Genomic DNA, 14,034 nt, shown 5'->3' with positions numbered 1-14,034 from the left:
GAGCTGGGCTTTCATGCCATTTTTCAGTCATTGGTTACTGCAGGAGTTGGGAGAGGGACAGCAGCAAGGAAAACAGCAAAGGGCTACCATGGCCAGTGGCAGTCCTGAGAAGGTTGCAGGTATGAATGCTCCAACGTTCTCTGCTGCAGGAGGGATACCAGCTCTATCCTAAGAATAATTTATCTGAATCTATTAGGAATCTTAGTTGGATAGTAAGAGTTTCGATAGTAGTGAGAGTTCAGATAGTGACAGGTCAGATAGGAATGGGTACTTGCACACATGTATACACACACACAGGTGTGTGTACTGCATCCAGTAAAGTGTCACAGGTTGTGGTTAACAAGATTGAATAACACTGGCTTAAGATATACCTAAGGTAGGCTAAGCTGTACTTTTTTTTTTTTGTCTTCTAGGCCATTGTACACGCTGTTCTCTCTAGAATTTCCCCCATCTTCCCTATCCCCAAGTGTACTGAATTCTTGTTCATTTTTCACAACTCAATTTAAAATCAGTTTCTTAGGAGGCTTTTCCTGATTGCCACCACCTCCAGTTAAACATTTTTTTTTTAAGGTTTAGGATTAAAAACTCCACCAAAATATCATGTACCCTATGTATAGAGTTGTTTTTCTTTTAGATATAGTCCTTTTCTTTGACGAATAAAAGGAAACCTACAGATATGATGCACCTGTATGTAACAAATAATTGGAGAAATAAAAACACGATTTGAAGAATGGGAATATTCTACCTGTGTAATAAATAGTAAATATTTTTCATATGAATCCACTTCTTTAAATTCATTAGAGACTAGATAAAAGGATAGGTCAGTTAATTTCACCTAGATTATAGAAGATTGGCCACCTCCTCCCAGGGAGGTAGTGTACTGTTGTGGAATCAACACCGAATTTGGGAGTTAGTAAGACTGACTTATTGTCTCAGACTTTGTCATTAACCTGTCCTTAATGACATAATATGAGGTTTGAGGATGAGAAGTAGGGAAAGAGATATATCAGATAATTGCTAAGGTTGCTTCAAGACTTGAACTTTTATGATTCTAAATATTAATACTTGTCATAGGTCTCAAGGGGTTTTTGACTCCACACAGAAATAAATTCAAGTTTATGTCTTGTTGCCTGGATTAGTATCTTTTTTAATTTTTTGTTTGGGGTGTTAAAATCATATATGTAAAATTCTATAGATGTCAAAAATATGAGAAATATTACCTTGTACTTGATATAAGTGGACCAAACAAAATAGTACCCAAATAAAACTATTGATACCCAAGTTAACATTCTCCCCGACAATCCTCTATTCTATTCTTGCATTTTTTCTTTTTTTTGAGACAGAGTCTCGCTCTGTTGCCCAGGCTGGAGTGCAGTGGAGTGATCTCAGCTCACTGCAAGCTCTGCCTCCCGGGTTAATGCCATTCTTCTGCCTCAGCCTCCTAAGTAGGTGGGACTATAGGCGCCCACCACCACATCCGGCTAATTTTTTTTGTATTTTTAGTAGAGATAGGGTTTCACTGTGTTAGCCAGGATGGTCTCGATCTCCTGACCTCATGATCTGCCCTCCTCAGCCTCCCAAAGTGCTGGGATTACAGGCGTGAGCCACCGCGCCCAGCCTATTTTTGCATTTTTAAGCAAGAAGACTGAAGAAAAAAATTGCTAAGAATGTGGTGTTTACCATCCTGCATTGTGTTTTGCTAAAGAACTGTTACTGGGAGATTCTTACAGATCAAAAGATATGTTAATTACCTAAGCATGACTAATTGGAATGTAGAGTATCACATGTTTATGCTGCAGAATAAGGAACCTTGCTTGACTGATTCATTATTGTATACACAATTCCTGGTGTGGTGATTGGTACATAATAGGTACATACGTATTTGTTTACAGTGTATCTGTAACCATCAAATACTAAAACTCTTTTAAATATATGCGTCATTTGTGAAACAGTTAAAACAATTTTATTGCATATTTACCATATGCTAGGAGTTAGAGGGAATTACAAAGATGAGTTAGACGTGGTCTCTGACCTCATTAAAGTTAACTTTTACTTGCAGTAGTTCTCAGTCTAGCTGCATATTATAATTATTTGGGGAGCCTTAAAAAATATCAATGCCTGGCTTTTACCCCAGCATTTCTGATTTAACTGGTCTGAGGTGGGGCCCAAGCATTAAGAATTTTGTACAGCCCTCTCAAGTGGTTCTTTGGTACAGCCAGGATTGAGAGCTTCTGGTACCAAAATCTGTCTTAGTCTACTCAGGCTGCCATAACAAAATCCCATAGACTGACTTGTGTGACCCGCACAACATAGACTGGGTGGCTTAAAAAATGTACATTAATTTTTTTAGTCTTCTGGAGGCTAGGAAGTTCAAGACCAAGATGCAAGCAGATTTGGTTGCTGACAAGGACTCTTTTCCTGACTTGCAGATGGCTGCCTTCTCCCTGTGTGTTTACATGGCGGTGAGCGGGGAGAGATGGGGGAAGAGGAGGTTGAGGGAGGAGGAGGAGAGAGCGAGAAGCAGAGAGAGCCCTCTGCTTCTTATGAGGCCACTAATCCTATTGAATTAAGGCCTCACCTTTATGACCTCATTTGACCTTAATTACCTCCCAAAAGCACTGTCTCCAGATACAGTCACATTGGGGGTTAGGGATTCAACATACGAATTTAGAGAATGGTAAACACAATTCAACTCATGCCAACCACTGATCTAGCAGGAGAAGATTGGATATATAGGGTGATGTGATGTGTTTAAGTCCAGGTGTGATTATAGCAACAGAACGAGTACAGGCAAAATCTTGGGGTTAGAGAAAGGAGAAATTACTTTTTAGTGCTGGAGGTCAGGAAGAACTTTAGGATGGAGAAATGTTGAATTGGGTTTTAAATAAGTAAACTTTGATAACAAAAAATAAGAGGTAGAAGGTGGAAAATAAAGATTGAGATTGAACTAGAGTTTGGCTTTACCTGTTACTTGCTGGGTAATGCTGCAAGATTGCTTTGAGCTTTCTGAGTCTTAGTTTCTTTATACCTGCTTCTAAATGAGATGATGTTTGTAAACCAGTTCCATCCACCACCCTTTTCTTCTTTCTATAAATATTTATCGTGTTGCTTCTGTGTACTATATAACTATAAGCTGATTTTTCAGGTAAGAAGGGTAGCATAACCACTAGGTTGGCAAAATGAAGGTTTACATTGTAGAAAATTTAAGTTGGAATTGAGCTGCTGGTGGGACTTAGAAACCACCAGCAGATAGTTGAAAATGTGGAGAGTTGGAGATGGAGATGAGCACTGAGAACTCAGTATCATAAACACCATCTTTAAAGGTGGAACCTTGTGGGATTGCCCCAGGAGGATTAAGTACAGATGTTACCTTGAAAGTGTGTATACTTATAGTATTGTTACCATTGTTCAGGATATTTTTGAAACTCCTTTAAGATTTCTCTTCGGATTCTTCAGTACACTCGTCTTAATATCTTCATTTTGGCAAATCTTTGTTCTGAAAGTTAATTTGAATTTCAGCCAAAGTTTAACCAGAGACAATCTGGTGAAGGTGATAGATGATCATCCTGGGAAATGCTGCTGCTTCCCTTGTCTCAGTTTGTTTTGTGTTGCTATAAAGGAATACCTTAGGATGAGTAATTTATAAAGAAAGAAGTGTATTTAGCTCACAGTTCTGCAAGCTGTACAGGAAGCATGGCATCTGCTTGGCTTCTGATGAGAGCATTTATGCTGTGTCAGAACATGGCAGAGAAGATCAAAGGGGAAGCGGGCATGTGTGAAGAGGGACCAAACGTGAGAGGCGTCCTGACTTTTACAACAATCCAGTCTCTTGGGAACTAGTCATTTTCTCTGAGAACCAGCCCACTCTGAAGAACTAGTCCACTCCAGCAAGAGCAGGAATTCATTACTGCTAGAAGGGCACAAAGCCGTTCACGAGACATCTGCCCTCATGACCCAAACACATCCCACTAGGGACCACCTCCTTACACTGCCACCCTGGGGATCAAATTTCAACATGAGATTTGGTGGGGACAAACCATATCCAAACCATATTGCTCCTACCCCAAAAAAGTTATGTTATGGAACTGGTTTTCATGTTTACTTCAGATTAGCTCTGAAGCCATACCAAGAAAGATGATGTGATTTGAGCAAAGGCTGAGTCTTTGAAATAAATGGAAAACCCTTCAGTATAAAAATAATTCTCCTATCCCATTATCAAATTATTATATTTTCTTCATAAGAATTATATGAAATATTGTAAGATAAAAGAAGAACCAGTAGTAACATGGTGGACAGAGGCTTGAGGAACATTCGTAGGCTTGAGAAGATTACACAGTCTTCTAGATTTATATGAGAAAAAAAGTAAATCAGGCAATGTATTGCTAAGAAGGCCACAGGTATGCTGTCATTTATTACTTTCTCAAATGTCTGCTCCTGTCCCATAACACTGCTGATTTTCTACCGGATATCAGTGGGAAATTGTGCTTGTAGGCGCAAAGACAGTCTTGAAGTTTTACCAAATAAAGTAAATGTGAAACTTGTTCATTTAAGAAATTATGGCCACAATGGCAGTTGTAACACAGTTCTAAAATTGGCATGTCTTATTGCATAAGTTAATTTCCTGCTTTGGTATACTTTTAAATATGTTGTCCCTTTCTGGCCTCTTCTTGGTTAAAGCAGTGTGGGTGGAAGAGGAAGTTTTCACACCTAGCAATCTGCAGAATCTGAGGTCCAAGAAATAGGTGCTATTGGGAAATGGGCACATCTAGTGTGAACAAGGTGGTTAATTAACAGTGAAAGCTGATAGGACAGAGAAGCTCAGATGAAGCATACTATTGTGGGATATGGGTGGTAGTTGACCCAGAAGCTAAGCAGAAATAGGCACATCTACCTCACTGATGTACTTTCCGTATTTTGTAAGCGTTTGAGCTTATACAAAATTAGATTGTTAGTAGCTGACCTAATATTTGATGTTTATTCTCTTTGAATGTGTTTTTCAGCCAGCTGGCAAATTGCTCCTCTTGCTTTTGAAAATATTTTTTTCCTATGGTAGGAAGCAGAATCAGAATTCCCTTTGATTTTACTTTCTGATAAAAAATTGAGAACTGAATTTTTAAATTTTGCTGTTTCAAATGGTGCTTCTGAAACACAAACTTACTGTCGAAAGGTTGTTTCCCTGCTTCAGCGTAACTGTGGAAGCTCACTTAGCCTTGTTTGCTTAAGTCCCCTAAGGCCCCCACTCCATGTGCATGGTGGTGTCATTGAAGGTTTAGAGCCTGGGTTACATGATCTTGGCATTGGCACTTTATTAGAAGCTTGGGTCATTTCACCTCTGTGAGCCTCCACTTCTTTATCTGCAAAATGAAATCAAAATATTTAGCTGAGAGAACTGTTATGAAGATTATATGTGTTAATTGCCCTCATCTTCAGGTTTCACAGACAGAGGCAGGCTGGAGCGTTGCGGGGGAAGAAATATCTGTCCTACTCTTGATTTCCCTATTTGTTTTTGTTTTGTCAGTTCTAGTATGGCTTGAAGGGAAGAAGGTGAATTTTCCTATTTTAAGATGTCTTTTCCTCTACCCTTCCTCATTTTACTCTGTCATTATAGCAAGAAGGTATGAACAAACTGGCAAGAGGAATATCTGGTCAGGAGCATACATATCTTTGTGCTGTTGAGAAAAACTGGAGTCTGCCTAGATTCCTGGTGTGAAGCACTTAGTGATAACTAACAACGGAGAACTCTGGTCTCATTGTATTGTATATCATGCCTTCTTCCCGGGGCTCTGCCTTTTGAGGCTCTTCATCGCTAGTAAAGAAGAGGGACCAGTCGGACGTGGCAGCTCACTCCTGTAATCCCAGCATTTGGGAGGCTGAAGTGGGTGGATCGCTTGAGTCCAGGAGTTTAAGACCAGCCTGGGAAACATAGTGAGATCCCATCTCTATAAAATACACATAAAAAACAGCTTGATGTGGTGGAGTGTGCCTGTGTTTCCAACTACTTGGGAGGCTGAGTTAGGAGGATCACTTAAACCTGGGAGGTAGAAGCTGCAGTGAGCTGTGATCACGCCATTGCGCCCTATCCTGGGTGACAGAGTAGTACTCTGTCTCAAAAAACAAAAACAAAAACCAAAAAACCCCCAAAAAACTCCCCCCGAAAAGCTAAACAAACAAAGAAGAGGGATCCAAATATAGAAACTATTGCTAATGAGAATACTGTTGCAAGTTTATTACAAGCATTTTTCATGTTTTTCCTACAGAGTAAACAGTAGCACCAAACTGTCTTCAGGAACAAGTAAGTGTAACTAGTAAATTTTTTAAAAAGTGGCATTACCTAAGTAAGTATCAAATTAGTTAAATTAGAATGTATTCATTACTGAAAGGGCATAGCTTGCCCTTCATATATCACATTCTTTGCTATTAAAGACTCTGTAATATTCTGATTTGCTTCACTGTTGTCTTTGTGGATTCATAGCAAGTGCTATTGTCAGTAGCTTTATAATCTAGCACTGCCATATTGCAAGAACACATGAGCCCCAAAGCAAAATATGAGCTAACAAATTCAGCCAGTGAAAAAGGTGAAAATTGACTTCCAGGTGATGATAGAATGTTGAGAAGTTAGAGCTTTGGAAATTTTCCCTGGTGATGTTATCCTGATTCTTTAATTCAGTATAAATTTATGTGACTATACAGTAGCAAACTTTCAAAATTTAATTTTTAGTTTTGCAACCTCTGTACAAATGTATAACATATATACACCAGATTGAGATTAAGAGAATCACTTTGTAATATTGTGAATAAAAATTGCCATATCTATAATATTTGTAATGTTGAAGATAGCTTTTTCAAAAATTATAATTAATAAATCATTGATATTTAGTGGCTGGTATGCTATGAAGTGGGAAAATCTGTAGTAGAATTTTCATATTTTTAATACTGTCATTTCTGATTTGATACCAATAATTTGGAAAATTGAAATCAATATTAATACAATTCTGGAATTATTTATTTGCCCTAGGAAGTTTTAGAAGAATGATCAGATGTCTTGACAAGCCGTTTTAAAAATGTGTTTGATAGAAATATTATAGCTTAGAATTCATAATGTAGGTAAATTTCTGTTATAATTTATTTTTGGAAAAATGGTTTGATATTACAAATCTATGTCTGTATTCAAGGAATTGATTCAAAATAATATTGCCTTAGTTATTTAAGACCATTGGAAGATTTATAGAGCAAAGAGAAGATTCATCAGGATGCATTATGAATAAGTTGTATAGATGAAAATTGTATATGTGAAAAAAAGTAACAATTTGAAATTAATTTTGTAAATAGATCAGTATAATCCAATGTATTCTAATCTGTTTAGTAATTACACTGAATAGTTATTGATGTCTAGTTATGATTTATTCTATAGGCAAGGCAAAAAGGAATTTGTGGAGATAGTCTCAGTTTTATTCTTTTCTCTGTAAGTAAGCATCAGCTTTCCACTCTACAAGATGTGTCACACAGTCCCTTCAAATTCCACAGGTCCACAACTGAATTTCTCTCTTACCTGATCCTTCTTTTGTATTCCTTATCTCAATAAATGGTCATATCCTTTTACTTGAAGCCAGAAAACTAGGAGTCCTCCTTGAATCATCCCTTTCTCTCATCCCCTTTAGGCACCATCAAGCTTATAGGACCTCCCTCTGAATTTGTCCTTTTCTCTCCATCCATGCTTCCAGTTCCTTCTCAGTGCTTTGTTTTGTTTTCTTTTTTTTTTTTTTGAGATGGAGTCTCGCTCTGTCTCCTAGGCTGGAGTGCAGTGGCGTGATCTGGGCTCAACTGCAACCTCTGCCTCCCGGGTTCAAGCAATTCTCTTGCCTTAGCCTCCTGAGAAGCTGGGACTATAGACGTGTGCCACCACGCCTGGGTGATTTTTGTAGTTTTTTTTCACTAGAGACAGGGTTTCACCATATTGGCCAGGCTGGTCTTGAACTCCTGGCCTCAAGTGATCCACCTGCTTCAGCCTCCCAAAGTGCTGGGATTACAGGCGTGAACCACTGTACCCGGCCTGTTTCCGGTAGCTTCTGGCAAAGCTAAGGAAAAAGAGAATGTGTAAATAGATGATATAGCAAAGAGTTCAGCAAATTATGACCTATGGGCTAAATCTGGAAAGGCCTATAAGCTAGGAACAGTTAGTAACATTTTTGAAACGTTGTTAAAAAAATATGTATATATATATACATGTACATATACATACACACACACACACACACACACACACACGACAGAGGATATGTAAAGCTTAAAATATTTATACTCTTGTTCTTAGCAGAAATAGTTTGTCTACTTTTACATAGGCAATGAAAATTAGAATACAACCACAGGTGTTGTAAAGAGAAAAAAATCATATGAACACCTTCATATCATTTTTTTGTTTGAAAATTTAGGTGAAATAGATAGTGTCATTGAGAAATATAATTTTGCTAAAACTTCAGCTGACTGTAGAAAAAGTAAAAAGCCCTTACAAAATTGAAACAATAGTTACAATTCTCTTTGTGCCTGTGTGTCTTACACATACACACATACATACCCCAAAACGCAAGCCCTGATAGGTTGTGTATTGGTCAGGATTCCACCATGGAAATAATCAGTAGCAGAAAAAACATATATATATCTTAACATGTATATATATATACACACACATATGCATATATATGTGTGTGTGTATATATATACGTATACATGTTAAGAGATCTTGCAAGAAATTGGTTTATGTGATTGTAGGGACCAGTTAGGTAAGTCTGAAATGCACAGGGCAGGCTGTCGGGAAGGGCAGGCTTGGAATTCTTGATCTTGAGCTGAAGCTGCAGTCAGCAAGTGGAATTCTTCAGGAAAACCTCGATTCTACTCTTAAGGCCTTTGAAATGATTGTATTAGGCCCACCCAAATTATCTTTGATAATCTTCTATATGTGAATCTGCAAAATACCTTCACAGCATCACCTGAATTAATGTTTTCATGAATAACCTGGGGCTATAACCCAGCCAAACTGACACATAAAACTGACCATCATGGGTGATTTTTAACAAACTTTCAAGGAACTGAGAATAATCTTTGTTTTATACACAACGTTCTAGATAATATAAAGGGAGAGGAAGGTCCCTAATTTATTGTTTAAATAATGCAACTTTAACACCAAAACAATGCAAAGATAAGGGAGGAGAGTCATAGGCAAACACCGACATGGTGACAACTTGAAAAGATTTTAAACAAAATTTGAGTATCCAAGACAGAGGTCTTGCTAGTTACCACTTAACCACTTTTCTAAAGGATGTAGCCAGCAAGAATTAAAAAAGAGGATGCAAAACTATTTCTGTGATTGTCTACATAGAAATTGGAAGAGAATCTATTGTCAAATTATTAAAATTGAGAGAGGTTTTATTGATTATAAGGACAACATAAAAAATCAATTGAACCTAAACACTAGCAGTAAATAGTTACAACAGGTTATTTATGGAAAGATATATTTACCAATAGAAATCTAATGAAAGATGAACGGTAACTTTAAGGAGAAAATTATGGATCTTTTTGTCTACTTAGTAACCTAATTTCTAATAGTTATGTGTTGAAATCTCCCACTGTGAGTGCAGATTTCTATAATTTTTTAAGCTAATCGATTTTAAATTGAGGTAAAATACACAGTGAAATTTACAGATCTTAAATGAGTTTTCATAAATGTATATACCCTAATCAAGACATTTTTCAGAGAGTACCTTTTCAGCTCCCATATATAACCACTGTTGTAATTTTTATCACCATAGATTAACTTTGCACGTTCTTGAATCATGGCAGTATGTACTCCTGTGTCTGCTTTCTTTTGCTCAAATGTTTTTGAGATTCACCTAGGATAGATCACCTATCCTACTGATAGTAGTGGTATACCAATAGTATCGTTGTTTTTTATTGCTAAGTAATTTTTGGCTATTCTGAATAATTCTTCTCTAAATAGACTTGTACAAGTTGTTTTCTGGACTTAGATTTTCTTTTTTTTGTTTTTGAGACTGAGTCTCTCTCTGTCGCCAGGCTGGAGTGCAGTGATGCGATCTTGGCTGACTGCAACCTCCGCCTCCAGGGTTCAAGCGATTTTCCTGCCTCAGCCTCCCAAATGGCTGGGACTTTAGGCGCACGCCACCATGCCCAGCTAATTTTTGTATTTTTAGTAGGGACGGGGTTTCACCATGTTGGCCAGGATGGTCTCGATCTCTTGGCCTTGTGATCTGCCCACCTCGGCCTCCCAAAGTGTTGGGATTACAGGCGTGAGTGAGCCAGGACTTATATTTTCATTTATCTTGTATAAGTGAATACCTAGGAGTGGAACATATTTAACTTTATAACTCAGCAGTTTTCCAGAGAAATGCATCATTTCACAGTCCCACCAGCAAGATATGAAAGTTGCAGATGCTCCGCATTCTCTCCAATGTTGGTGTTGTCATTGTTTTTAATTTTAGTCATTCTCCTGTGTTCAAAATGATATAAGGGGTTTCATTTGCAGTCTCTTAATGATTAATGATTTTGAGCACCTTTATATATATGTATATATATATTTACAATTTGCATATCATCTTTTGTGATGTGTCCATTCAAGCCTTTTGTCCATCTTTTATTGAGTTTTTATTATTGATAGATAGGGGTTCTTGATATATTCTGGACTCAAGCCCTTTGTTTTATATATATATGAAATAAATTTTTCTTCCTGGTCTGTGGCATGCCTTTTTAAAATTTTCTTAATTGTGTCTTTTGATAAACAAATGATTTCATATTAGTGAAGTCAAATTTATAATTTGTATAATTTATTTTTACTGCCTTATGCTCTCTTTAAGAAACTGTCTACTTCAAGGAATTGAAGGGTCTGTTTTGTTTAATAGTTTTAGTTTTTACATTAGGCTTATGATACATTGCCAATTAATTTTTGTGGTTACTGTGAAGTAGGGGGTCAAAGGGTTTAGCTTTTTTTTTTCCATGTTAATACAGTTCTGCCACCGTTTGTCGAAAATACTTTTATTTCTTCATAAACTAGCCTTGGTGCATTTGTCAATAAATTGATTGTATATACATGGAAGTATTTCTGGATTCTTTTTTTTTTTTTTGAGATGGAATCTCGCACTGTCACCCAGGCTGGAGTGCAGTGGTGAGATCTCGGCTCACTGTAAGCTCTGCCTCCCTGGTTCATGCCATTCTTCTGCCTCAGCCTCCGAAGTAGCTGGGACTACAGGCACCCGCCACCATGCCTGGCTCATTTTTTGTATTTTTTTTAGTAGAGACAGGATTTCACCGTGTTAGCCAGGATGGTCTCGATCTCCTGACCTCGTGATCCACCCGCCTCGGCCTCCCAAAGTGCTGGGATTACAGGCGTGAGCCACCGCGCCTGGCCTTCTGGATTCTTTTGTTCTCTTTTGTTACATTACTCTTTTTGGTTACCCAAATTATGCCAACACTACGTCGTCTTGACTTCTGTAGTTTTGTAGTATGACTTGTAATCAGGTAGTTGCTGCATAGCATCTAAATTTGTTCTTCTGTTTTAGTGTTGTTTTGGCTATTCTATGTCGTTTGTGCTTCCTTATACCTTTTTTCACTTTTTTATTATAACTTTATTTTTTAATAATATAATAATAATAATAGGAAACTGCAAAATCATGTAGTTTCCATGTACCTGCCTTCTTCCCTTTCCCTAATGATGCTATCTTACATAACCATGATATGTATATTCTCAGTGGGTGTGATAACTGCCTTCAAAAGGATAACAATTGACATTGGTGGAGACAAAAATCTTACTCTCTTAATATATAAAGGAATGTTACACCCGCAGTGCATAAACATATATGCTATATCTGCGATATTAACATTTCATAGGGGTACATTAGGAAAAAATGTCAAAAAAGGTTCCTTTTAGGGCAAAAATTTAAAAGGTTGGGACAGGCTCCTATAATTAAATGTGAACAAGGAAACTGGGAATTGGCAATGGTATAATATTATTGATTCAGGTACTAATCTTAGTCGAATTTCACCAGTTTTTACATGCACTTTGTTGTTCTATAGTTATATGACATCTGCATCATGAGGATTTTCTCCTGTGATTTTTTCTAGAGTTTTTTTCTTTAACTTTTTATTTTGAAATAATTATAGACTCATAAAATTGTGAAAAATACTGTATAGTCTTGAGTGTCCATCTCATAGCTTTCCCCAGTGGCGACATCTTATATGTCTGTAGTACAATATCAAAACCAGGAAACTGAAGTTGATACAATACTATTAACTAGATTATAGACCTTTTCAGTTTTCACCAGTTTTTACGTGTACTCATATGTGTTTGTGTATAGTTCTATGTAATTTTATACCATTTTTCTTTTTTTTATAGGGAAAGCGTTCAGAGTTTTAGTATAAAGTATGAAGTAAGCCAGAGGATTTTTTGTAGATGCCCTTCATTAAAGAAGTTCCCTTCTGTTCCAAGTATACTGATTTTGTTTTTTATGAGTGCATGTAGAATTTTGTCCAATTTTTTTTGGCATCGATATGATTATATGGTTTTCCTTTTTTGGACTGTTAATATATCTGATGGATTACATGGATTGAATTTTGGATGGTGAACCACCCTTGCCTCCCTGGAGTAAATCCGACATTGTTGTTATGTATCTTTATTTTTATGTATTGCGGAGTTTGATTTGTTAATATTTTGTTGAGGATTTTTGCATCTGTGTTCATGAGGCATACTGGTGTGTAGATTTGGTGTGTATGTGTATGTGTTTTGTAAATACCATTCTTGCTTTTGGTATCAGGGTATCTGCATTCTTGAGTGAGCTTTGATTGGTTTGTAGTTTTTTAAAGGAATTTGTTCATTTCATTCTAGTTGTCAAGTTCATTGGCCTAAATTTGTTCATAATATTCCCTTATTATTTAAAAATATTTATCATTTCTGATGTTTGAAATTTGTGACCTTAGTCTGGCTAGTGGTTTATAAATTTTATTGATCTTATCCTCTCAAAGAACCGCTTTAATTTCATTTTTTTTCTTTTATTTGTGTGGTATTCTTTATTTCATTGATTTATATTTTGATATTTATCATTTCCTCTTTTGCTTGCTTTGTGTTTATTTTACCCTTTTTCTGGTTTCTCAAGGTAGAAACTTAAGTTGATGTAAGACCTTTTTTCTTTTTCTAGATAGGTTTTTAGTGCTACAAATTTCCTGCCAAGTACTGTTTTAGCTGCATCACATAAATTTTGATATATTGTGTTTTTATTTTCATTCATATCAAAATACTTTCTCATTTCCTTTTTGACATTTTTTTAGATCCATGGGTTATTTAAAAGTGTGTTATTTAGCTTACAAATATTTGGAGATTATCCAGAGATCTGTTATTGGTTGCTAATTTAATTACACTGGTGTCAGGGAACATAGTTTGTAGGGCTTGAATTCTTTCAGATTTATTGAGATTTGTTTTATAGCCAGAGTATGGTTTATCTTAATAGATGTTCTGCTGTTATTAGGTAGAGTATTCTATAAATGTTAATTAGGTCAAGTTAGTTGATAATGTTGTTCAAGTACTTCACAGTTTTAACAAACTTAAATACATGTTTTTGTAATATGATTTATATATTTTACGTTTGTATATCATGCGTTCAGTTTTTTTTTTCTATCAGAGCATATTCTCTGTTACATCTTGTGAGAGATTTTATTTTACAAAGAAGGTTACAAAATTATCTCCCATTCTTCATGCTTTTCTGTAGTGTGGTTTTGTTACCAAGAATGGAATCTGATTTCCTTCCACCTGAGTGTGGGCTATCCTTAATGACTTGAAATCAGTATAGTGCAGCGTGAACTAATCGTGTTGCATGGCTCCAGGTAGAGAGGCCATTGGTAGATGTTCTGGTTTACAGTCCTAACTGAGCACTTCTTTTGGCCATTCCAGGCCAGATGTCAGATACATATATGAAAAAAGAAGTAATTCTGGAAGTAAATCCTCTAGCCCCAGCTTTTGTAGCTGGTGGGACTCTAGAG

The 14,034-nt window shown here is 36.6% G+C and overlaps 1 protein-coding gene across 15 annotated transcripts in view; it reads left to right on the top strand.

Annotated features, from left to right (window-relative positions):
• CMC1 (C-X9-C motif containing 1) overlaps positions 1-14,034 on the top strand; it is a 112,165-nt gene that overhangs the window by 6,133 nt on the left and 91,998 nt on the right. For 6 of the 15 annotated variants that reach the window (XR_010120277.1, XR_010120276.1, XM_055284958.2 and 3 more), the window contains exon 2: positions 6,258-6,292. The exons of 5 other annotated variants lie outside the window; for them this stretch is intronic. Coding sequence is in view for 4 of the 10 variants with exons in the window: in XM_063637065.1 (XP_063493135.1) it covers positions 6,258-6,292 (35 nt within the window). In the remaining 6 variants the exon portion in view is untranslated. Of the gene's footprint in view, positions 1-2,365; positions 2,463-4,223; positions 4,398-4,442; positions 5,616-6,257; positions 6,293-8,773; positions 8,818-14,034 lie in introns of those variants that run through there. 4 more of the 15 variants (XM_055285014.2, XM_055284968.2, XM_055284917.2 and 1 more) reach the window with 4 other exon arrangements.

The sequence above is a fragment of the Symphalangus syndactylus genome, chromosome 1 (genome assembly GCF_028878055.3).
Source record: "Symphalangus syndactylus isolate Jambi chromosome 1, NHGRI_mSymSyn1-v2.1_pri, whole genome shotgun sequence".
NCBI classification, from domain to species: domain Eukaryota; kingdom Metazoa; phylum Chordata; class Mammalia; order Primates; family Hylobatidae; genus Symphalangus; species Symphalangus syndactylus.
The sequence above is the reverse complement of the archived record's forward strand: the minus strand, read 5'-3'. Positions and strand labels throughout refer to the sequence as shown.